Here is a 23,251-nt window from a genome sequence, read left to right as displayed (position 1 = left end):
CAGGCTCCCAATAAGCCCCGAATCCCCAACGCCAATGACTGTTTACTTGTTAGTGAAGAGCAAGGCAGAAAGACCGAGGGCTCAGCGCGACTCAGACAAGAGGGAGCTATAAACAATTGGCACTAGCGCGGGGGTGGAGGAAAAAAAAAAAAAAAAGAAAGAAAAAGCTTTGGAGGCAGAGGGGTGGATCTCTTAAATGCCATTCCTCGGCAGGGCGAGCGGAGCGGGGCGCTCGGCCGGGAGCGCAGCCCGCTGCCCCGGCCGCGGCGGGCCCTGCGCGGGGGCAGGCATCCGGCGGAGGTCCGCTCCGCTCCTCGCCGCTTTATCTTGCGTGACCTGGCTGGGCTGTTTACAAAACCTTGAACTGTCTAGACAACACCATAAAACCCGAGGTTCTAAACAGCTTAATTGGGTTATATTATACACCTTCTGGTGGGTGAAAAAGAGATTTCCGCAATGTGCAATAAAGGCGAGGAGTGAGAAAAGAATTTGCCTTTTTTGAATGGGACGAAGCGGCTCTCGCTAACGCTCGCACGCGGGGAAGGCAAAAGTGCCCAAATAAGTCAGCAAAAGCCCGAGAATTCAAAAAAGGGAGACGTGGAAGCGGAGGGAGGCATGACTAAAAAAAATTTTTTAAACCCTTTAGCAAGAAAAACATAAGTGTATGCCTTTGAACTTCCAAAATGTCAAGGTCATCACCTTTAACCTTTCTGAATAATTAGGCGCCTTAAGGTTCCTCTGTTATTTTCAACCACCACCCACTCTCTCTCTCTCTCTCTCTCTGTCTCCCTCCCTCCCTCGCTCCCTCCCTCCCTCTCTCTCTCACACACACGCACAACCACACACACACTTATTACCGCATAGCTGGCCGTATTAGCAAATGCATCATAACGCAAAGAAAATCCCAGCTGGGTCGAGGTGAGCTCTCCGCGGCGTGCGGGGAGCGTGCCCCGCTCCGGTCCCCGCCAGCCGGAGCATGGCGGGCTCCCCGCTTCCCTCGCCTTTCTCTTCCGCGCCCCGGGAATTCGCCCCAAATCTCCCCCTTTTTAGCTCTAAAAAAAATAATAATAATGTTTTTTCGCTCAAAAAAAACCGCGTGGGCTGTAGGAAATGTTTCGTAATTTAGGGAGAAAGATGGTCTTTCTATGCAGATTTTCTGCGGATGTGCCTTTCCCCACAAAGCCCATTAATTAGAAATGCGCGAAGTCGCGGGGAATTTCTCAAATCATTTCGCCTGACCTGATGGCAAAATTCTCGCGTCTCTCCCGAGCCTTAATCCACAGGGCGAGAGCGAGTCGTTTGATTTTTCTGTTCCCTGCAGTGCTTTAACAGTCTATCTTAGCGGCTTAATACGCCTTTAAAATGCTAAGACACCGCAAAAGAGGGCCGCGGAAACCGAACCCCCCCTCGCATTAATCTTGCATAAATGCTCGCTGATAGCAGTTTTAAGTTTCTATTTAAAAAGAAAGGAAGAAACCCATGGCTGAGAGCAAATTGAGCTGAGGAGAAAGACCTGGGAGAGGAGGAAATTCCCCGGTGCGTGGCGGCCCACGGCCACAGGAGGGCGCGCCCATGCGCTGCAATGCCCGCCGCCCTCCTGGCGTTCCAGCCTCTTTTCCACCCTAATAATAATTCCACCGCTAATAAAATATCTAATATATAAGTAACGATAAGATTTCAGGGCCTTCCAAATGAGAAAATAAAGCATCAAAAAGATTTATTAAACAAATAACCCATCAACGTGACGTGCTGGAGAAATATGCCACTTTAAAAGAATTTTTTTGGGGGGTGGGGGGTGGGTGTCGTAATCTTTTATAATGCATAGGAGCTTTAAAAAAAAATCCCATATTTTAAGAAATAATAATAAAAAAACCCCAGTGATATTCAGAATTCGTTCCCTAGAACGAAAATCTATTTACTCCTGTAAGGACAGCCTTAACGCGGATGGAACAAAAGTAATATAAAAACCATGCGTTTCCACAGTTTATCTTCGATTGCTATTCGAGGCTTTTCTTAAATAAACCTCTAGGCACAGAAAGCACAATTTTTAAAACATATTTTACTTAAAAGCGAGCTTAACGTTAGATCCCGAGACCGCTTATTTTTTAAAAGACAGAGAGACTGAAGCGAGAAGAAGATATTTTTAATATCCGAACATCACCTTGCCAAGGCATTGCTGAATGAAATCCCTCTCCTTAAAAATGCTATGGAGATCTATTAAAATGAAACTAAAGATTAGAAAATTAAAGTGAAGCTTATGAATTTCCTGGACGCTCTCCAGTGACCGAGCACGTTCCGTTTTTCTGGTTTTCTGTTTTATTTTTTCCCTCCAGTGCGTACTTTTGGTCAGAATCTGAGGAAAGAAAGGGTTTCGCTGCTTTCTGCTTATTTGCAGAATTCATCGAGATGTATTTTGCGTTGCCTTAGCCATATTCCGCATTTTTTAAAGCCCCGTCTCTCGTGAAAGCATTTGTTGGCACTTTGTCTGTTGGGTTGTTGAGGTTGGTTTTTTTCAGAAGTTCATTGTTAACACTTTCCTAGAAATAGCCTTTCCGTCGGTAATAAAATGGCATCGTACAATCTGAAATCCTTGGGATCCCTGACGCCAAAGGTAGCCCTTGCAGGCGCAGCCGGATCCCAAAGGAAAATCTCCTGGTGTCTCGGTGGAGATACCCATTTCGAGAGGGAAACGTTTAGCGAAGTTTTTGTGTTTGTTTGTTTTTCTTGGCGTGAGAGTGCTCCTTGTTAGAGCCCACAGCAACCCCAGACCCATTAGGCTTCATACGAGGTGCTTTAACCCCTCGCAATTACAGTGAGGCCGATCTCAGCGAATGCGAACGAGTGATGGGAGCCAGGATGTGTTGTTAATTAAAAAAAAAAATATATACATATATGTATGTGTATGTACCGGAATATGGAAACGCCGCTTTCTTCATTTTTGAATCATCGTGTAAATGTGATGATTCTGTGCGAGTCCATAACCTCTTCTGTTCTTTTTTTTTTTTTTTACCCTTTTCTCTGTTTTATTCCTTTAGACAGAAAAGGCTGTGACCTGTTTCCAAATGTCTTTGGGCTTGTCCTTTAAGGAGAACGAATAGGGCATTTGCTTATTTTCTGATTAAACTACAAATGCGGCAGGAATCTGCCGAAAGATAAATGTGCAGCCCAAATACAGAGGCTGAGGGCTGCATCGGCGACCAATCTACACGCTAAAATCTCATCATACCAGATATGCACTTCTGTGCTCACAGAAATATAGAAATACAATAGAGGAAGGGCTGAGGCTCCGGGCGAGGCTGGGAGTACAGTCGGTGCTACCGTGCGATCCCCAGGCGCAGAAATAACACCTTTGAAGAAATGGCCAGCGTGCTATTTTGTTTATTTTATAAGCTTTCATATTTAGGAAAAGGCATAATGTCATCAGTATGTTCCTTCCCCCCCCCCCCGCCCCCTCTGCCCTCGGTCAAAAAAAAGGCAGGGAATCTGAGCCCTCAGCCCAGACGCCGACTCTTTCTATGAAAATATGGCACATAGAAATCTGGGCAACGTGACAGTTGCATTATTAAAAGAAGAAAGGACACAATATCGTAGCCAATTTTTTTTTGCCTTAAATAAAAACTATTCTTCAATCTCCCTGCAATATAACAGCGTGGCATAAAATATACAATCCGCGCGTTTAAAGACACCCTAAATAAAACTCTGAAATCGAGTAAATGAAAGGAATTTTACTAAAAGCTTCCTGGGTCCCAGCCTGTTTTTAAAACAAGATATTTCTCGCAATACCTTTGTTACTGAAGGCATCTGCAAAATATCTAGCCTCTTTCGTACCTCTCTCCCATCCCCCTCCCATAATGAGACACAAACACAGCAAATTGCAACTATGAGAATCCTCAGCACAGCCGAGACAAAAAATAATCATATCACCAGTAATAAGGTTTAGGAAGATAAGGCAGTGAAAATTAAGCCCTGCTGCCACGTCTGGTAACCTCAAGTTTTTAGTCCTGACATTTGCTAGAGGAGAAAACTGTAATGTCCACCTATGCTTTATTACAAACAGTAATTTACATCTGCATGGACCCATTGGTTGGGTTTTTTTTTTTTTCCTCCCTCGTTCGGAAAAATATGGGGCTCTGAGAGCAAAACCTTTATATTAATGTAGCTTGTATATCTCATTTATTGCACAATATTGATTTATTTATTAATGTTAATTACTTGATTCCATTTTAATATGATTTAAAACAAGAGTGACATTAAATGCCCAGAGCCTAAGTCCCCAGTTCCCCAGTGGCTCTCGCATGTTTATTCAACTTCTATTTACATCAAACTTAAACTTTCCTACTGTTCATTTTCAATAAAAAATTGCTGCCCGTTTTTAAACACCCTCCCCCCCCCCCGTGATTTATCGTGAGCGAAGGGTCTTACGGAGCCGTTTGCCAGTCCTGAATACGATATTTAAGTCATTATCACCACAACCATCATCTGAGTTTCCGTGCAGGGACATGCAAGAAATTCGTCTTTTCAATGAAAAAAAATCAAAGAGCCCTCCTGGCTAACCGGGAGGCAGCTCCTCCAGCACCAGTGAGGCTGGCGTGGAAAGCAGCTCCGCATTTGCTTATTGTTTTAACTTTGCTGTTGGGCGCAACCCGCTGCAAACCTCCGGGCTGACTCTTCAGCGGGGATATTTCTGGGACCCCCTTTTTCCGTAAAGTGTAAATAAAGGTTATGAAAGAGCCATTTGATGGGCATAAAATTCCTGATTAGATTTAACAGTCGAGTCTCAAACCGCGTCAAGGAAAATAGTATTTTGTTCCTTTAAACTCCGTGGGTCGCCCGGGCTGTTGTTGAAGAAGAGGAAATTGCTAGAAAGCCGGGGGGGGAACGGCCGCGCTCGGAGGGAGCGTCGTGGGCTCCGGCCGCCGCTTCTCTGCCGGCGCGGGCGAATGTTAGCCATGGCTCTGATCATGATCTTAAGTAGCCATCTCGCCGGAGCGCCCGGCTCTCCGCTGCGGCCCCGGTGGCGGCGAAGCGTGCCCGGAGAGGGCAGGGGGCTGCGCCAGGCGCAGGGGCTGCGGCGGCGGCGGCGGCGGCTGCGGCGGCGGCGGCTGCTGCGGCGGCTGCTGCTGCGAAAAGGGCTCGAAAGCAGCGAGTAGGACGAAGGTAATATTTAAACTCGCCGGCAAGCCGGGAGCCGGAGAGCGCAGCTATAAAGGACACTGGCTCTTAACCTGACAATGATGTTGTATTTGAACAGCTGCGATAAGGTTTTGAAAGGTCTGTCTCATTGCCACAGCGAAATTTTAAATAGGGTTATTGTTTCCAGCAGGGCAAAGCGTACGGCGCAAAAGTGCAAAACGCCCAAATGCCAGGAAACGAGGGAAAATTCAACTCCACGCTGGTGGAAAACGCGTGGTTTCAGCTGCGCGGAAGACGCGCCTAAATTTCTTAAAATCCTTTCACGCGCTGCCTGCTCTTGGGGGTCTGAAAGGGTGGTTTGACGGTAGAAAGGCCCAAAATAAACAGGCGGACGAGCCCGAAACAAAAATTATCAACAAGTTCACTTTGTCTGGATGGGAGTCCTTGACAACACTGGTCCCAGATAAGAAATACTCCAGTTTGAGGACAGTTAAAAAAAAAAAAAAAAGAAAGAAAGAAAGAAAAGAAAAGAAGGAAAAAAGAAAGAAAGGGGAGGAAAAAGAATAAGAAAGAGTTTGTACCATTACTATTTCAAACGTAATAGCTGCGGGTGGAAAGATGGGTACGAAGTGGAGGGAAAAACAGTAAAACACGTTTAAAATATTGGGACGAAAAAGACCTGATTTGCCATGTAGACAGTTACTGTCACCTTCGGTCTTTTTTTTTTGTTTCATATATATATATATAAAAAATACAGATGCATTTATCATTCTCTTCCAAAAAAAAAAAAAAAAAGAAAGAAAGAAAGGGAAGGAAAAAGTTGCTCGAAGAGTTGCAGTGAGGGTATGAGTTTCTGCATGTTTTTTAATGAGCAACACTACAGAAGGAGAAATTGTCTTTATGATGCTTTCAGTTTCCAGGGCAAGTGAAAAACCCACTTTTTTTTTTTTTCCCAGGCGGTCGGGAGAGAGCATTGTAAAATAATTTTAGGAATGTAGCCTCCCTATAAAACTCGAGTTATGACAAAAGTCTGGCTTTTAATATTTGACGATTTGTGTTAAAACAAAAATTGACCTTCTCGGTTAGCAGCGAGGAAAAAAATCAATAGTATAATTTTCAATAATTCATAACGCGAACGCCATTATGCTAAATCTTAACTATTAATCTTATCCTTTACAAAGTCTCGATTGATTTGTTAATAAAATATCTTCCCGTGCGCGGCAACAGAGGGTATAACTCTTGAAAAAGCTTCAGAAGCAAGAAAATTACCAAGTAGCCCAAGAATGTAGATGAGGCTTTTATTGATCGCCCCTGATTCTCCTTAATACGCATTAATAAATCCCGCAACCTTTTGTCCCCGCACTTGTCAGGAGCGGGGCTTTTACAGCAGCCATCACGGGGAGGCACGTTTTTCCGCCCGCCGTGCCACCCGGGGGGGGCGGTGGGGGGGGGGTTGGGGGGGGCGCTCCGCGCCCGCGGAGGCTCCGCGGCGCGGAGGCGGGGGGGGCAGGAGCGGGGGGGGGCCGGCGCGCGGGGCGGCGGGCCCGGGCCGGCTGCCGCAGCGCGGGCGGCGGGCGCGGCGCGGCGCGGCGCGGCGCGGCGGGGCGGTGCGGTGCGGTGCCGGCGCGGCGGCCTAGGGGTCGCTGTTGACCGCGGCGGGGCGCGGCGGGGCGGCGCGGCGGGGCGCGTCAGCGGCGGGGCGGCGGGGCGCGGGGCGGCGGGCGCTGCCATTGGCCCGGCTGTCATGTGGTCGCGCGGAGGCATCCGCAATTACACGGGAATGTTTTCCTAGAGATGTCAGCCTACAAAGGACACAATCTCTCTTCCTCAAATTCCGCCCCAAAATGTCCTTTCCCAACAGCTCTCCTGCCGCTAATACTTTTTTAGTAGATTCTCTCATCAGTGCGTGCAGGAGTGACAGTTTCTACTCCAACAGCGCCAGCATGTATATGCCACCTAGCACAGACATTGGGACGTATGGGATGCAAACCTGTGGACTCCTTCCGTCTCTGGCTAAAAGAGAAGTTAATCACCAAAATATGGGTATGAATGTACATCCTTATATACCTCAAGTAGACACTTGGACAGACCCGAACAGATCTTGTCGAATAGAGCAACCTGTTACACAGCAGGTCCCCACTTGTTCCTTCACTACAAATATTAAGGAAGAAAGCAATTGCTGCATGTATTCCGATAAGAGATCCAAACTCATTTCTGCAGACGTCCCTTCCTACCAGAGGCTGGTGTCTGAATCATGCCCCATTGAGAACCCCGAGGTTCCCGTCCCAGGATATTTTAGACTGAGCCAGACCTACGCCACTGGGAAAACCCAAGAGTACAATAATAGCCCTGAAACGAGTTCAACTGTAATGTTACAGTTAAACCCTCGCGGCAGCTCCAAACCGCAGATATCTGCTCAACTTCAGCTGGAAAAGAAAATGAATGAAAACCCGACCAACCAAGACAGCACCGCTAAAGTCTCTCAAGTGGAAAGTCCCGAGCCCAAGTCCACGTTGCAAGACGAGCGGAGCTGCCTGCCCGAAGGCTCCGTGTCCAGCCCAGAAGTCCAGGAGAAGGAGAGTAAAGGTCTGTATTACCGAGTTTAAGCCGTGCCGTGGTGTAACTCCAACACGCCAGCACCATAAAGCACGCTCGCATATACTAACGAGCATCACAGCCATCACATTTAATGCTAAGGAGTATCGGGCTGCAGGTGCTGTGTCTCTGAAGATTTTGGCAGGCAAAAATGCCACGCAAAAGGGTCCAAAGATTTTCTGTAGAGATCTGCCTCTCTCGTGCATGCAGACTGCCTCTGTGGTGCGGGGGAATATAGCCGTGTGCTCCTTAATGCGCTGCAGCAGCCAAAAGCAGCCCCATACCTCTAAAAAAGCAGGTCTGGAGGTTGTAAAATACGACCAGCTCAACTTTTCTCTCGTAATATTTCGCTGATTTTTTTCCTAGTTTTTTTTTTTTTTTTTTTTCCACTGAGCCTTACTGCGGTTTGATTGCATTTAAAGTTAATTACGATCCTATTAAAATAGGTGAGGAGTAGGTGCTACCAGGCTGGGTAAAGTTGGAAACAAATGCACAATGAAAGCAGCAGCCCGCTATCTGCCTGGTCCAAAGGTGGAATATTTCAATGTGGTGCTTTAGATAACCTTGGGTTGGTCTCCAAAAGTGCAACAGTATTTTGAAATGCGTTTGAAAGCTAAAGGTGGTCGCAATCTGATTTTATTTTCCCTTTAAAAGTGCCCTAAAGCCTTCCTTTCGAACGGCGTGTGTCGAAGAATCCCAAAACGGGAAATTTTCTCCTATCAAAATGTACTTTGCAACCTCTAGGTCGATTTTTACCCTACGTGTGCATGGAGATTCTCTTTATCTGAATTATACTTAACAGCCCAGGTCTAGGTTGATGTGGGGCAGATTTCTTTCTGGTGGGGGAAAAAAAATCTAAAAGGAAAATGAAAAAAAAAAAAATCCGAGGCAGAGGGTGTTCATTTCTTGTATATCTTTGTGGCTGGGAAAACGTCTATGTCTGCTCCTAGGTGTGCTCGTGTAATTCAGCTGATGGCTGGGGGGATGCTGCTTCAAAATACAGCGCGAGGGTATTTTGCAATTGGGGTATTTTCGTAGCAAGTGTCGTGGGAGCCCGAGGCGGCCATGGCGAGGCTAGACCCGTTAAAATGCGGCCATGGGGCTGATGGCAGGTTAAATATTGTCGAAATGCTAAGCGCCAGCTGAAAACTTGAGAGCCCGTTTGTGGAAGGGGCAGGAGTGCGGGGCGGCCGCAAGGCAGGGAGCCGTGTGGTGGGGACGGGCGAGCCCAGCCTGGCAGCAGGTCCCCTCCCGGTGCCCACACCTCACCCGAGCCGTGTTTAATGCCCACATCCACCATATCTGCCAGACGCTGCAGAGGAGGGGTCATGGCCAAGGGTACACTCTAACAGCCTGAGGTATTTTTGATTTTTTTTTCTTCTTCTTCTTTGATTTTGATAGAGGAAATCAAGTCTGATACTCCAACAAGCAATTGGCTAACTGCAAAGAGTGGCAGAAAGAAGAGGTGTCCTTATACTAAACACCAAACACTGGAATTAGAGAAAGAGTTCTTATTCAATATGTATCTCACTCGAGAGCGCCGTCTAGAGATCAGTAAGAGCGTAAACCTCACTGACAGGCAGGTCAAGATTTGGTTTCAAAACCGCAGAATGAAGCTTAAGAAGATGAGCAGGGAGAACCGAATCCGGGAACTGACCGCTAATCTGACCTTCTCTTAAACCCTAACCCCGGGGGGGGCACCAGTGAGGAATGGGCACAGCACCGCCACTTGCTAAAGGCAGGAGAGACTCTGGCAAAACCCGGCATTTTCCAGTTTTGTTTTGGTTTTTTTTTCTGATAGAATGTGACTTTTCGTCCTTCTTTTAGCGCTGCAAGTGAATATGTATTACTATGATGAGTATATATAAAACCTAGCACGTGTAATTTATTTTTGTTCTCATCGTAATGCAGGGTAACTATTATTGAATATTATCATTTGGTCTTAACTTATTGGAACTGTCGAACATCCAAGCAATGTGACTTTTTCATGTTTTTACTAACAAAATGGTATTTATGTGGGGCTGTTACACGGGCCATAACGTTTTGAGTACATTCAATACTTTAAGAAAAAGAAGGGGGGGGGGAGAACTTTGGGGGCGGGGGGAAAGAGAAGCACATTATAATGTAACTATCCTCGCAAATGAACTTAGAGATTGTCCTTCGTAAAATGGAATATTTCCTTCTTCTCCATTGTAGACATTTCCTTGTGGTGCATATGTGGAATAGTAGTCGTTCAGCAGCAATATGTCCTTGTGCATGTTCTGTTCGCATGTATAATGCAATAAACTCTGTAAACTACTGCGGTTCCTTTGGTTTTCTACAAATGTTTAAAATACGGATGCAGGTTGGTCTCCTGACCTTTCTCTACCAGCAGCTCTTTGGACTGATGTACCTTCTTTGCCATTTTCTGGTCTTTGTGTGTGTCTGCCTGGTTTCCTTTCTTTCTCCCCCCCCTTTTCTTTCTTTTTTTTTTTTTCCCCTTCCTTTTTTTAGGGGTGGGGTGGAGACTGGGGCGGGAAATGATGTAAACCTAATTCATTTATAATTGTGACTGTAAACAAATGATTAATTGATAAAATGTTGTGTGATGTTCGCAGTCTGACAAACTGAATGCAAAAAAAAAAAAAAAAAAAGAGAGAGAGAGAGAGAAAGGAAAAAAAAAAAGAAAAACGTAGTAAAATATTATGACCTAAACTGGACATCCTCATCCAATCAACTCATAAATGGTAAGTGATAAAAAAATCTTTCTACTACAAGCTGTCAGCAATATGTGTGTCATTTTATTTGACGTTCATATGTTGATTTAAAAAATATCAGTCACTGCGTGCTTACACTCTGTAGACTTTGATTTCGTGTCTTTACTCGCTTAAAAAAAAAACCAAACCATCATACCAAATGCAAAGCTGGGTATAACTAAATGTTAATCAGTTCGGTTCTTGGTCAGCTCAAGAGCTTTCAGAAGATGGTGGATGGGAAAATACTCCCTCAAACATCTGGCAAGGTTGGCTTTTTTGAGCAGAAACGCTCCCAAGCGTGCTTACAAAAGTACACCAGCCTCTTCAGACCTACTTTTGTCACCCTGCACTGTTTCTGTTTGCTCAGAGATCGTTTTATTTCGCGCAATTCCATTTTAGTAGCACACATCCAGATAATGAAGTTCACGACTCTTAACCCTTTCTGTACATAGCTGAAAAATGTTATTAGCAGGGCTCTGCGCTGGAAGCTGAGGAAGGGCGTGTGTATGTGAGAGCGGGTGGGTGCCTGTGTGAGCAGAAATACTAAGCAGAACTGCAAATGGCTTGCAAATGAACATGACTCCAAACTGAAGTGCAAATACTTGGGCATACTTTCACCTTCAAACAGTGCTGGAAAAATAGCGTGGCTACTGTTTGTGATGGGAAACCAGCTCGCTCACAATCAACGCCCATTCCTCCCCTAAGCAGTTTCTAAATCAAGAAACGAAACGCAAGATAGTGCCAATGTTGTCTGACTTGGTGACACTGATGCTGCTCATATTGCAGCTGCTGGCGTTGTATTTTGCTCTCTTGTCGCTGATATTTAATTGAAGCCAAGACTTTCTCGTGCGCACGTTTACTTGTAGGGCAGAGATGTATTTTCTTCAAACCAAAGCATCATCATTTTGAAGCTGCGGGAGCCACAAGCACGTAGGTATTTTGTGCCTGCTCTCGTTTCGAAAACAAACAACAAAGCGGTGCTTAAAAAAGCCCCCTCTTTAAATATTGCATACATTTGAACCGTCTTTTCTTTTCCTTTAAAGATACTCGCTACATCGCCAAAGAAGTTCCAGCAGTGGGAAGTAATTAGCTGGCTCCATACCAAGTGTTTAACGTATATAAAAAAGGAGGCTAACTCTAATCTGCCTGCTTGATCAATTTATATCTGTGTGAAGCGAGAGGCAATTCTTCACCATACCACAAACCCTACTTCTCGAGAAAAATATAAGAGAAGTATGAAAACGCAAAGGAAAACGCTAAAGCGAGATGACAAAAAAAAAAAAAAAAAAAAAAAAGTTAAAAAAAAAGAAAAGGAAAAACAGAAAGAGAAGGAAAAAAGGAAGAAAACCTACGAGAGTAATAAATCATTAAATAAACAGGAATTTCAGTCCCTTCCTCATAACGGCCCGCGAGTAGGAAGTGTTTTCTCAGTGCTGTTGTTCGTGCCCTCGGCGGGCTGTGCTGCGGGCTCTCCACTAACTCTGTGCGTTTCCTCCAGATCCCGACACAGCCACCGTCCCTCGCTCGGGAGAGCAGGCGTGGGCAGAAGACCATGGGTAATCTGGTTTTTCCGTACTAGCCGGGCACCCCTTCTCTCGGGGAAGGATAACCGGGCCGGGCGGCAGGGGAGGGGAGGGGAAGGGAACGGAAGGGAGGGGGGGGGGGGGAGGAAAAGCAAGCAAAGCGGGCAAAAATCTCACGTAGGCATTGAACGTGGCCAGCGCGGCCCGGCCCGGCTCCCGCCGGACTAGGGGCGGCGGGGGCAGCTCCGCCGGCGAGCGGGGGGCAGCGGCAGCCCCGCGGGCCGCAGCGGGCCTGCCTGCCTGCCTGCCCGCCTGCCTGCCTGCCCGCCTGCCTGCCCGCCTGCCTTCGCGGCCCCAGCCCCGCGGCTGCGGCGCTGCCCGCTGCGGGGCCAGGCGGCCTCCGCTGGGCAGCCTTTGCCCGCGTCCCCTCCCGGGCCGCGCTGGGCAGCGTGAGGGGGGCTGCGTGGGAGCTGCGTAGCCCCAGAGTTTCGCAGATACGGGAGCATGTGTTCAGCCACACGTCAGTTGTGCTCGGAGACACAGGCTTTGCTGTTTCCATCCGTCCATTTTATTAGGGACACATTAATCTATAATCAAATACACCTCATAAAATTTTTATTGAAAGGCATAAAATCATTACAGAGGTCTTCCACCTGTTTTAAAACAACACAATGGGCATCTCTCTTAAAAAGTGTGTCCTTTCCATGGAAACTTTCTGCCCGGGGGTGGGGGGGAGCGGATAATAATGCCCGCACATGCTCTGAAATATGGAAGTACCGCAATGTGCTTTTACTGTAACATTTTCCTGTTTTATGAGAAGTCGTTACAGTCCCAGCTTGCGATGGTTTGTTTTTACAGGCAAGAATCCCCCTTTCCCAGCGGGTTTCCTCAGCAGCTTGGAGTGTGATTAGCAAGCCAAGGCTGTTGGATTTATTTAAACACCCTGCCTCTCATTGATTAAGAAATGAATGGCAGAAATCACTCAAAGGAGGTGAAGAAATAGTCCGCGCCCGCCGCGGCCGTGGGCTGCCAGGGCGGCCACGCCCGCCGCGCCCGGGGCAGGCAGGGCAGGCAGGCGGGCGGGCAGGCAGGCAGGCAGGCGGGCGGGCAGGGCAGGCGGGCAGCGAAGGCGGGCAGGGCGGGCGGGCAAGCAGGGCAGGCAGGCGGGCAGGGCAGGGCAGGGCAGGCAGGCAGGGCGGGCGGGCAAGCGGGCAGGCAGGGCGGGCAGGGCGGGCAGGGCGGGCGGCCCCGGCGCGGTCCGGGCAGGCAGCCGGCGCGGCGCGCTGTGCGGGGCCGTTGTTGATGATGATTTTTTTTTTAATCACAGCAGCCCCAGTTTAGCGGATTGATTTACTCGCAGTATTGGTAAATATGATCACGTGGGCTCCGCAACCAATGGTTGAGGGTTGCAGTCTGCAAAATACTACGATTGTTCTCCGGGAGGGTATCATATACAGTTAACAGTGTAACCTTTTATATGACTAAGAGGGGAGCCTAAAATGTCGTCTAGTGGCACCATAAGTAACTATTATGTCGATTCTCTCATAGGCCATGAAAGCGAAGAAGTTTACGGGAGTAGATTCGTCCAGGGAGGTCACAGTGCGACCTCCAGGCCATCAGGTGTTGCAGAGAGTTCAGATTTTTCCTCCTGTAGCTTTGCACCAAAATCCACCGTGTTCTCCACCTCCTGGTCCACGGTTCACCCTCAGCCGTCTGCGGCAATGACCGGGATCTACCACCCCTACATGCACCAGCCCCACTTAGGGGCAGCCGACGCCGGCCGCTACGTGCGCTCCTGGATTGAGCCCTTTCCGGGCTTCCCGGGCGGCGGCGGCGGCGGCAGCGGCGGCGGCGGCGGCGGCTCCGCGTCCAGCTCCGGCTCCTCCAACGGGCGCCACTACGGGATAAAGCCGGAGACGGGAGCAGCCGCCTCCTCGTCTTCCTCCTCCTCCTCCTCCTCCTCCAAAAGGACTGAGTGCTCCTCGTCCCGGGAGTCCCAGGGGATCGGTGTGCCCGAGTACACGTGCAGCTCCTTCCTCCAGGAGCCCCGGGAGAAGGCGGCTGCCGGCAGCTCCAAGGACCCCGCCGCCTGCAGCCACAACCCCAGCCCGAGCAGCGATCTGAAGGAGGAGAAACAGCAGCAACTTGACCCAAGTAAGTAAAAAAAAAAAAAAAAAAAAAGGGGGGGGGGAGAGAGGCAGAGAGAGGGGCAGAGAGGAGGGAGAGAAAGAAAGAAAGAAGGAGAGAAAGAAAGAAAGAAAGAAATTGCCCCTTTGATTTATTGCCGAAACCTGTAAGGCTCGAATGTGCAAAACTGATAGTTTTACTAACCTATAAAAACGTCTAGACGCCTACCCCAGCGCAAGCAGCAACAAGCACCCATAAAAGACTCCACATAACCACCTACCATCAAGACATCATTTGTACAGTAAACAGACTGGGGCATTAAGGCTTTTATGATAATTCCTCCAAAGTTGTGAAAACAGTCCATCCTTCGTTAAATTAATTTAACGACCTTTCTCTCCCCCCCCCCCCGCCCCCCGTTCCCTATATACCTCCCTTCTTCCAGATAACCCTGCAGCAAACTGGATCCACGCTCGTTCAACGAGGAAAAAGCGTTGTCCCTACACAAAGTATCAAACTCTGGAACTGGAAAAGGAATTTCTCTTTAACATGTACCTCACCCGAGACCGCCGTTACGAAGTAGCTAGGATTTTAAATCTCACAGAGAGACAGGTCAAAATCTGGTTTCAGAACAGAAGAATGAAAATGAAAAAGATGAACAAGGAGAAAGGCAATAAAGGAGACTAACGCTGGGGTAGAAACGCAGTTGGGGAATATTGCTTTAGTTTTGAGTTTGGGGCTTGGGGTCTTGTTTTGGGGTTTTGTTGTGGGGGGTTGGGTTTTTTTTTTTGGTTGGTTGGTTTGGTTTTACTCTTCCTCTGCCCTCTCAGCCCCCCCATACTTTTCTCCTCCTCCTCCCGCGGCCCCCACCCCAGGAACTTTAAATCAATCTGGTCTTTTTTTTTTTTTTTTTTTTTTTTTTTTTAGATAGAAGTGAAACGTGGTCTATGTCAGGTATTTTGGGAAATTTTGTCTTGCTCGCCAACGTGTTTTGCAGAGTCGCTTCATCCCCCCCTCCTCCTTTCCAGACCGTTTGGTTGGTGATATTGTGAGTGCACGTTAGCTTTGGGAACTCTATCTGATGTTAAATGTTTGACATGTTTCTTAAAAGTGAGGTAGTCTAGATAGTTACTTTGCCAAAATAAAGGTAAGGAAATTAATTATAATTACGATAATAAAATATATATTAAATTACAGTCGCGTAAATCAATGGGGGTGCTGTGTTGTCCACGATTTACTTAAGAGGAAACCTTACCCAAACCCTCTGCTTTCTAGGTCTGAATTTCGCTCCTTCGCAATAGATGCCACAGCGAGGCCACGAGCTTTCCCCCCCCCCCCCTTTAGTGCACTATTAGGAGGTTGTCTCATCCTTGAAGCCGTTCGCAATAGGCCTAACGTCTCCCGGTCCCCCGGCTAGCTGGCGTCCCTGCCCCCGGTGACTGTTGTATTAATTAACCACCCCGTGTCTCGAACTACGGACCTGTTGTAATTGTTGTCAGTTATTACACAATAAAGTCTGCCGTGACCGAACGACAGCGCTGCGGTGAGAGGAGAAATCTGTGCGCCCCTCGCGATGCCCTCCGCGCCGCCGACCCCGCCGCGCAGTCCCCGCGGAGCCTCCGCGGAGCCCCCGCGGAGCCCGCCGCGGGCCGAGCGCGGCCGGGCCGGGCCCGCGAGAAAGCCCGGCCGCGCCGCCGGGACAGCAGCACCTCCGGCAGCCGCAAAGGCCGGAGGAAAACCACTTGCCCCCCACCCCCCAGCGCCTGATAGACATTTGCTCTTGGAGGTCAGCGGCGGAGAGGTGCGCCCGCTGCCCTACCCCTCCCGAACGCCTCCCGGGCGAGCGGTCGGTGAAACACCAGCGATCTCTTGGGATAACGTAGGAAATATTTCGGTACCGCTCCTCCAGAGCCAACGAAGCAAAACGATGCCTCTTCGCTTAAACCTTTTTTTTTTTTTTTTTTTTTTTTTGGGGGGGGGGGGCGGCACTTTCCAACCTCTGCGCCCTTTAATCTGAAGGTTGGGAAGCTCGGGGGGGGGGGGACGACACACCGCTGCTTCCAAACGTTCAGCTTTGTTGGCGGGAGCTCATTTAGGAAAGCGTCTCATGCCTTCTGCATTTATAAACACACATGACTTTATCAAGATAATTGAGATGAAGTTCATTGTAAAAAATGCTTTGTTTAAAGAGCAACCATTAAAATGAAGGACCCGTAAATATTTACGAGCAGTTCGGTTAATTCAAGATTAAGGGGAGAGCTGAGAGACCTGGTGCTTAAGGTTTTTTTACCTCTGGAAAAAAAAAAAAAAAAAAAAAAGGCAAAAGCATGCAGTGCCAGGAAAAGGTGTTGCATTGCTTCCCATCCATTGTCGAGAAGATACCTATAATTCTTTTAAAACAGGAAGAACCGTGGTATAATAAAACCATTGAGATGGCTAGACGTCTGGACCTAATGAGTTTACGATATGCTATGGCGCTTTTCTTTGAAACCACCTTATTTTGATGTTTGTGTTTGTTAGAGGGGGGAAAAAAAGCCAAAAAATGCAGACAAACTAGGTCTTAAAATCTTGGACTATAAATTTCAATATGTCAGCGTTGGGCCAAGGCAACAGACTCAAAAAAGACCCGAAGGTCACGAAACTAAGAGGTTTTACAAAGTCCACTGATTTGTTGAAATGTATTTTATTGGATATTCTACTGCGATGAATCCTACGATGTTAGCCTCCATATTTTCGAAAATAACCATGGAGGGGGGTGATCTATAACTAACAACACGTAAACAATATTCTTGCCACACACTCGATTATGTTGATTCCAGCAGAGCCTCTGGTAAGGAATTGTCACCAAGCTCACACCAGCGCTTTTTAATATTTTACCTTCAGCAGATTGACAGATTTTACCTTGTATATTTTATTTTTTTTCCCCTTTGTTTACCTATTTCTAATATTGCGTGCGTTTATTTCAAAACGGCAGAAAGAAAGCCAAACCTCTCGAACGACGAAACGCAGTTCTTCCATGGAAATTACTTTTAGTGTCAAACTGAACAATATTTTCATTCCTACCCGTTGGTTGTCTTAATATATGTTTGCACACATGCATATTCGCGTGCACACGCATTATACCGAATAATTCACAGGCATGTGTGATGAAGGGGGGGAGGTGAACAAAGATTCATCTTTACTTTCGTTTACATAAATCAATCCATAAATACATAAATGCACGGGCAAACAAAATAACATGTTCGAGACAAAAACGTATAAGTCTGAAACTACCACACATGGAGAATTCGTGGTGTAATATGTGGGGAAACATGATCGAAAAGGCGATAGCAGCGGTCTTCAAAGCTCAGGCGTCTCTCCTGGCTGCCATGTGTAAACGAGGCGCATTCTTTGTATGCAGTTAATTATAGCACTGGCAAAAAAATAAAAGAAGGTCACCGAAATGTGCTAGGAAAATGGCACTGTAAACTCCGAGAGACAAAAAAAAAAAAAAAGGAAAAAAAAAAAAAGAAGAAGAAAACCCAATCCCAATCCAGAAAGCAAAGGAAGAGCCGCTCGTCACCGAGCGCCCCGCGGCAGGAGTGCAGAGCCGCCCCGGGGTCCCGCAGGGCCCGTTTTGGGTTTCTGGCGGAACCCCCGGCCGGCGACGGGGCCGGGAGACTGGCGGGCAGCGCGGGGCGGGAGGGCGCTGCCTGCCGCCGCCGCCGCGCGCCGCCAGAGGGCGCCCGCGCTCCACTCTAGCGCCGCCGCCGCGCCCCGCTCTCCGCGCAGCGCTCCGCGCCCCCGGCCCGCCGGCAACCGCGGTTCCGCTGCTGCCACGGCGGCCCCACGCGGGTGGCGGTGCTGGCCCGTGGGACGGGACGCCCGGCGGGATGAGCATGAGGAGGGGAGGGGGGGGGTGCTCTGGCGCCGATGGGGAAGCAGCCGCGGCGCCTCCGCGGGGTAAGGCGGTGTTTCTCTGCCGCCGCCCCCCCCCCCGACCGCGTCTGGCCTGGCCGCCTCCATTCCCGCTGCTCTCTTGCGGTGGGCTTTTGCTGCTGTATGTCCTCGTAGCACCAAAAATCCGTGTGCTCCCCCCCGGGCCTCCCCTGCCCCACCCCCCCGCCTGTCCCCAGGCTGCATGGGGGTCCCTGAGTCTCTCCACCGCCTTCCCAAAGGCGCGTGCCCCGGGCCGGGGGGGCCCTGCCCGGGCGGAGGTGTCGTTGCGGGCCCAGGGGCCGTCCGGGAGCTCATATGTGGGGCAGCCGGGCTCGTCACCTAGACAAAGCGAGTTAATTGGCATGGGGGGGTGGGGGGAGCGGGGTGTGATGGGGAAGGAGCCTGCGATGTCTTTTATGTAACCACAAGTATTTTTTCTCAATTCACACCAGACGGTCACACGTGGCTCTGGCGGGGCCCATATTATATTTCACCTACAGTTTTCGTCTCTCTTCAAAATAGGGCGGACTCGAGCTCCTGGGGGTGTCTGTCCGAAAAGCCGGTTCCCACTGCAGGACAAAGCGGGGAAGAGAGGACTGGAGACGGCGCTTTTCGGAGCGCGGGGAGTGGGGGCCTGCGCAGGCGGCCGGGCCGCGCTCCCCCCGCGGGGGCGACCGGCCCGAGGAGCCGGGGCAGCGCCGAGCCTGCAGGGCAGCGCCTTCCTTCCTTCCTCCCTCCCGGGGAACAGGGCTCGCTTATTTCGGACCGCGGCCCCGAACGGTGCTAACCGCTCACCCACACGTTTTGCTTTTTTTCTTTTTCCTCCCTCTCTCTGCCTCGGTAATGACGTCCACCAAGGGTGAAATGATGGAAAGTATATTCATAGGCATGATTTCCATTAAGTATCAATTAACCTGGAGCCTCAGCCATGCGTGCACGGCGTCAAGGGTAAATGTGCATCTCATTTCCCAGCCCTCTGCCCGCCTGCAAGGATATGACCCGGAGGGCCCGCTGGCACCGGGGCCCGGCCGCCGCACGCTGCCGCCCTTCGGCCCCCCCCCCGCCCCGAGCCGCCCCCGCCGCGGCCCCCGGCTCCCTGCGCCGGGCGTCGGCTCCCTCGGCGGGTCTCTGCCCTGCCCGGCCGGCGGCGCAGGCCGCGATTCGGTGCCGAGCCGCGGTCCCGAGCCGCGGGCAGCGCAGCCTGGGCGGGCCGGGCGGCGTCGCCCCGGGCAGCGCGCCCGCGGTTATCGCGCGGGATCTGCGCGGCCGCCGCGCCCCTGCGCGGTGGGGGTTTCGGCGGCTCCTGCCGAGCGCGCACCGGCGGGGGGAGCGGGGGCGCCGCGGCTGGGGTGGATCCGGGCAGGGCTGGGCCGGGTTTTTTTCTTGCCTGAGGAGCGGCACATGTAAACTGAAGCCAAAAGTCCCCCCTGAGCTCATGAGCGTGTGTGTGTGTGTGTGTGTGTGCGTGCGTGTGTGTGCGTGCGCGGGCTGCTGTGTGCCTAATAGGAAATAGTAAAAGCAGTGAGGCAGGTCATTTTGGGAGCGATTATATTCCAGTCCTGGTCACCACATACACGGAGAGCAGGAGCGGGGAGCGCACGGGCGAGCGGCGGCGGCGACGGCGGCATGAGCGCGGCGTAGAGGCACCGGCGGCGGCGGCGGCGGCGGCGGGAGCAGCGCCCCGTGCCCGCGCCCGCGCCCCCGCCCGCCGCTGCCCCCTCCCCGATGAGCTCCTACTTTGTCAACCCGCTGTACTCCAAGTACAAGGCGGCGGCGGCGGCGGCGGCGGCGGCGGCGGCGGGGGAGCCCATCAATCCCCCCTACTACGACTGTCACTTCGCGCCCGAGGTGAGCGGCCGCCACGCCGCCGCCGCCGCCGCCGCCGCTGCCGCCGCCCTGCTCTACGGGAACGGCGCGGCCGCCGCCGGCTTCCCGCACCCCGCGCCCGGCGGGACGGGGGGCGGCGGCGGCGCGGCCGCGGACTTTTACCACCCGGCCGGGGGGAGCCCCACGGCCGCCTACCAGCCGCCTCCTCCTCCCCCCGCCGCGCCTCCGCCTCCTGCCCCCTGCAGCGGGGTTACCTGTCACGGGGAGCCCGCTAAATTTTACGGATACGATAACTTACAGAGACAGCAGATTTTTACGACACAGCAAGAGGCCGAGCTGGTACAATATCCTGACTGTAAATCGTCCAGTGCTAATATTGGCGAGGAACCAGACCACTTAAATCAGAGCTCGTCTCCTGCTCAAATGTTTCCCTGGATGAGACCACAAGGTTGGACGCAGTCAAAAATTTGCTTCCATCTCACGTCTGAGTTTGAAACTTTCTTTTCCTCCTCCCGCTTCTTTCTCGCTGCCTTTCGCTCCCTGCCTCTGCCTCCCTCTCTCCCTGCCTCTCTCCCCGCGATTCCTATCGCCGCGGGGGCTTGCGATAATAAAGCGATACAGTAAGCAACCAGAAACTTCTGCAGAAGGCGGCTGCCGCCCCAAGAGTAGCCTTAAAGTCGCCTCTCGGACCCACGGGCCGCTGACACGTCCGCCCGGCTCCCGCCACCGCCGCCGCCGCTGCCCGAAGGGGAAGGGCGCAGGGCCGGGGGGTGCCGGCCACCAGAGAGGCGAGTGGCCCCGCAAGCTCCGTCCCGCCAGCCCCGGTGCGGGGGGAGAGCGGAGGCGGTTCGCGCATCTGCTATCGCTGTTTTTCCCGCACTCGTGTAAAGCTCGAGACTGCTCCGCGCCCTCGGCTTTCTCTCCCTGCGTTTCTGTGGGGCTTCTCCCGAGGGATCTGCAGAGGGACCCGAGCCCTCGCTCCCTGCCTGCGCCTTGCTTTGAACGACCACACCAACCTCCAAACCCCTGTGTTTTTGTTTTAAACAGCAGCGCCGGGTAGGAGGAGAGGAAGACAAACATACAGCCGATTCCAGACTCTAGAGCTGGAAAAGGAGTTCCTCTTTAACCCCTATCTGACCAGGAAGAGGAGGATCGAGGTGTCCCACGCACTAGGACTCACCGAGAGGCAGGTAAAGATCTGGTTTCAGAACAGGAGGATGAAATGGAAAAAAGAGAACAACAAGGACAAATTCCCCGCTTCCAGGCAGGAGGGAAAGGAAGGGGAGGCCAAAAAGGAAGCACATGATCTGGAAGAAGACAGACCTGAAGGCCAGACGAATTAAATTTTGCCCTAAAAGACTTTGTGAAAGGCCATCAAAACTAACCGGCGCCGTGGCCCGACATCTCGGCCCGTGTCCCCCCTGTACGTGGTCCTGCCGTGGGACGAGTGACCCCGTGTCCCTCTGCTTGACATTGCTCTGCTTCGTGTGCTTCACTTGTTTGTGGTTTGGTTTGGGTTTGGTTTGGTTTTAACTGTATCCGGAACAATCTCTAGATTTAACAGTTCATCTACTCCTTTTGCAAATTTGATACAGAGTTTGTAGCAATACATTTCTAATGATATATATATATATATATATAAAATATATATTTTTTTGCAATCTTAAAAGACGGTGATTGCGGGAAACGACATAAACTTCCTAATAATAAATACCAATAAGCAAGACATTTAACAATGCTTTATTAATCAAGACAAGTGCACTTGTACTATTTTAATTCTTGTTCCTATGTTGAGTAAATTAAATAAATTTAATAAATTTGAAGAAAAGATCTTAGAAATATATTTAACCTTCTGCTATTGATATTCGATTAAAATTTATTAAAATATAAAACGTATCGGCTTCCTGATATCCTTTTCGTAATCCACTCCTCCAATAACCTTCAGAGCCTCTCCGCGTCTGGACTAACTCTCCCCTGCGCCTTTCCCCCGTCCTTCCCCCGGTGCTGGGTGTTTCTGTGGGGTCTGGGAACGGCACATCGGATGCAAAACCTGGTTTTCACTCCCTGCCGCCCGCGCTCCAGGCCAGAGCCGCCAGCCACGGGCTCTGCGGGGCCGTGGTCGAAGCAGCGGCCGGTGGGGACGGCGGCCCCACCGGCGGGCTGATCCCACGCTGCGGCCCGGCCCCGGGAGCCCCCTCGACGTGTGCGCCTGGGCCCTGCCTTCGCCTTTTCCTGTGCCCCCCCTCGCCCCCGGGGCTGCGGGGCAGGGGGGCGGCTGCTGGCAAACACGGCCCGTTACCCCGCGGAGCCCTACGCTGCCGGCCCGCCTGGGTGGAGACGGGCCCCTGCCGGCCCCCACGGCCGCTCCCGACCGGTGCGGGGCTTCCAGCCCCGCCACGCAAGCCGCGGCCAAACCGGGCCTAGCCTCCCCCGCGGGTGGCAGACGAGCAGAGAAATGCAAAGCTTTTGTGGCCTTGCGTGGGGGATTCTCGGAAGCTGTACTGGTTAGCGGTCCCGAACCACACGTAAACGGAGAGAAGGGCATTTTTCCCCCTAAATATTAGCGCACGGCTTGGGTGCCTTTCCCAGCTGGAGGCCGCGGCCGGCGAGGGCAGAGCCTGCCGCACGGTTCCCCGCAGTCGCGGGAAGAGAAGGTCGCTCCGATCAGTAAAACGGTTTAATTTATCTCCCCCTCTCCCCTCCCTCCCCTTTCTCCCGCTCCGCGGCGGGGTCCCGCAGACGGCGGTATCTGAGAGGACGGCCGAGAGCAGTCCTTTTTAGGAACAGCAGGCAGAGGGCTGAGGTATGAGGTATAAATCCCTACCAAGATTTCTGCGTCATTTTTTCCCTAGCGCCTCACGCCCCCTTGAGTGACGGTCCCGCGAAGGGAGCCGCGCCAGCCGCTGCGACAAACGCCACGAATTTGTCTTTTCTGCCCGAGAAACGAACGTGCTCTCGACGGAGCAGGGACCGAGCCGGGGCCCCGCTCGGAAATTCACAGCCAGGGGCCTGGGGAGGTGGGGGCCTCCGGCCGCCGCCGTGCCCGCCCGGCGCTCCGGCCCTTCTCCCGTACCCACCGCTCCGCTCCCGGGCACGGAGCCGGCTCGGCGGGAACCGCCGTCCCCGCGGTCGGGATTTGTACGGCGGGTTTCGTTCATTTCGTTTCCCTTCCTCTTCCCCCCCTCCCCGCCACGGAGCAAGGCACGCTCCCACTCCTGCAAAGCGCCAGCTCTAGAGGGAGGCAAAAGCAAGCGGAGCTATTGTTCTCGGTTTATTTTAATCGCGTGGTCGGTTAAAGGTTGTAAACGAGGGGAAACTGCAGCAAAACGGTGAAGTAAACATCTTGCTGCGTGGATTTGCATAAATACGCCGGTACCCCTCGTGTCCAGGAAGGAT

The 23,251-nt window shown here is 51.3% G+C and overlaps 3 protein-coding genes across 4 annotated transcripts; all 3 read left to right on the top strand.

Annotated features, from left to right (window-relative positions):
* The first annotated feature begins 6,890 nt into the window (after window positions 1-6,890).
* Window positions 6,891-9,804, top strand: HOXD10 (homeobox D10). Its single transcript, XM_075028390.1, has 2 exons — window positions 6,891-7,719; window positions 9,130-9,804. Exons 1-2 carry the CDS (start codon window positions 6,978-6,980, stop codon window positions 9,405-9,407), a joined length of 1,020 nt encoding a protein of 339 aa, XP_074884491.1. The 5' UTR covers window positions 6,891-6,977; the 3' UTR covers window positions 9,408-9,804.
* A 2,086-nt stretch (window positions 9,805-11,890) lies between these two features.
* HOXD9 (homeobox D9) lies at window positions 11,891-15,635 on the top strand. 2 transcript variants are annotated; one of them, XM_075028392.1, is made up of 3 exons: window positions 11,891-12,019; window positions 13,535-14,140; window positions 14,556-15,635. In XM_075028392.1, exons 1-3 carry the CDS (start codon window positions 12,016-12,018, stop codon window positions 14,795-14,797), a joined length of 852 nt encoding a protein of 283 aa, XP_074884493.1. In that variant the 5' UTR covers window positions 11,891-12,015; the 3' UTR covers window positions 14,798-15,635. The 2 variants fall into 2 exon arrangements, with proteins under 2 accessions (XP_074884493.1, XP_074884492.1); XM_075028391.1 differs by lacking the exon at window positions 11,891-12,019 and having other exon boundaries at window positions 13,251-14,140.
* Window positions 15,636-19,301: 3,666 nt separating this feature from the next.
* HOXD8 (homeobox D8) lies at window positions 19,302-21,743 on the top strand. The gene is made up of 2 exons (XM_075029298.1): window positions 19,302-20,303; window positions 20,903-21,743. Exons 1-2 carry the CDS (start codon window positions 19,754-19,756, stop codon window positions 21,196-21,198), a joined length of 846 nt encoding a protein of 281 aa, XP_074885399.1. The 5' UTR covers window positions 19,302-19,753; the 3' UTR covers window positions 21,199-21,743.
* Window positions 21,744-23,251: the final 1,508 nt, after the last annotated feature.

Source organism: Buteo buteo, chromosome 5 (assembly GCF_964188355.1).
Source record: "Buteo buteo chromosome 5, bButBut1.hap1.1, whole genome shotgun sequence".
Taxonomy (NCBI): Eukaryota; Metazoa; Chordata; class Aves; order Accipitriformes; family Accipitridae; genus Buteo; species Buteo buteo.
Note: the sequence above shows the minus strand (reverse complement) of the source record. Positions and strands in the feature narration are given on the sequence as shown.

Excerpts from the sequence above, each read along its gene's own strand:
- HOXD8 (XM_075029298.1), top strand. The coding sequence starts at position 19,754 with ATGAGCTCCTACTTTGTCAACCCGCTGTACTCCAAGTACAAGGCGGCG. Across the intron at positions 20,304-20,902 it reads TCCCTGGATGAGACCACAAG|CAGCGCCGGGTAGGAGGAGA; the intron begins GTTGGACGCAGT and ends TGTTTTAAACAG.
- HOXD10 (XM_075028390.1), top strand. The coding sequence starts at position 6,978 with ATGTCCTTTCCCAACAGCTCTCCTGCCGCTAATACTTTTTTAGTAGAT. Across the intron at positions 7,720-9,129 it reads CCAGGAGAAGGAGAGTAAAG|AGGAAATCAAGTCTGATACT; the intron begins GTCTGTATTACC and ends TGATTTTGATAG.
- HOXD9 (XM_075028391.1), top strand. The coding sequence starts at position 13,486 with ATGTCGTCTAGTGGCACCATAAGTAACTATTATGTCGATTCTCTCATA. Across the intron at positions 14,141-14,555 it reads ACAGCAGCAACTTGACCCAA|ATAACCCTGCAGCAAACTGG; the intron begins GTAAGTAAAAAA and ends CCCTTCTTCCAG.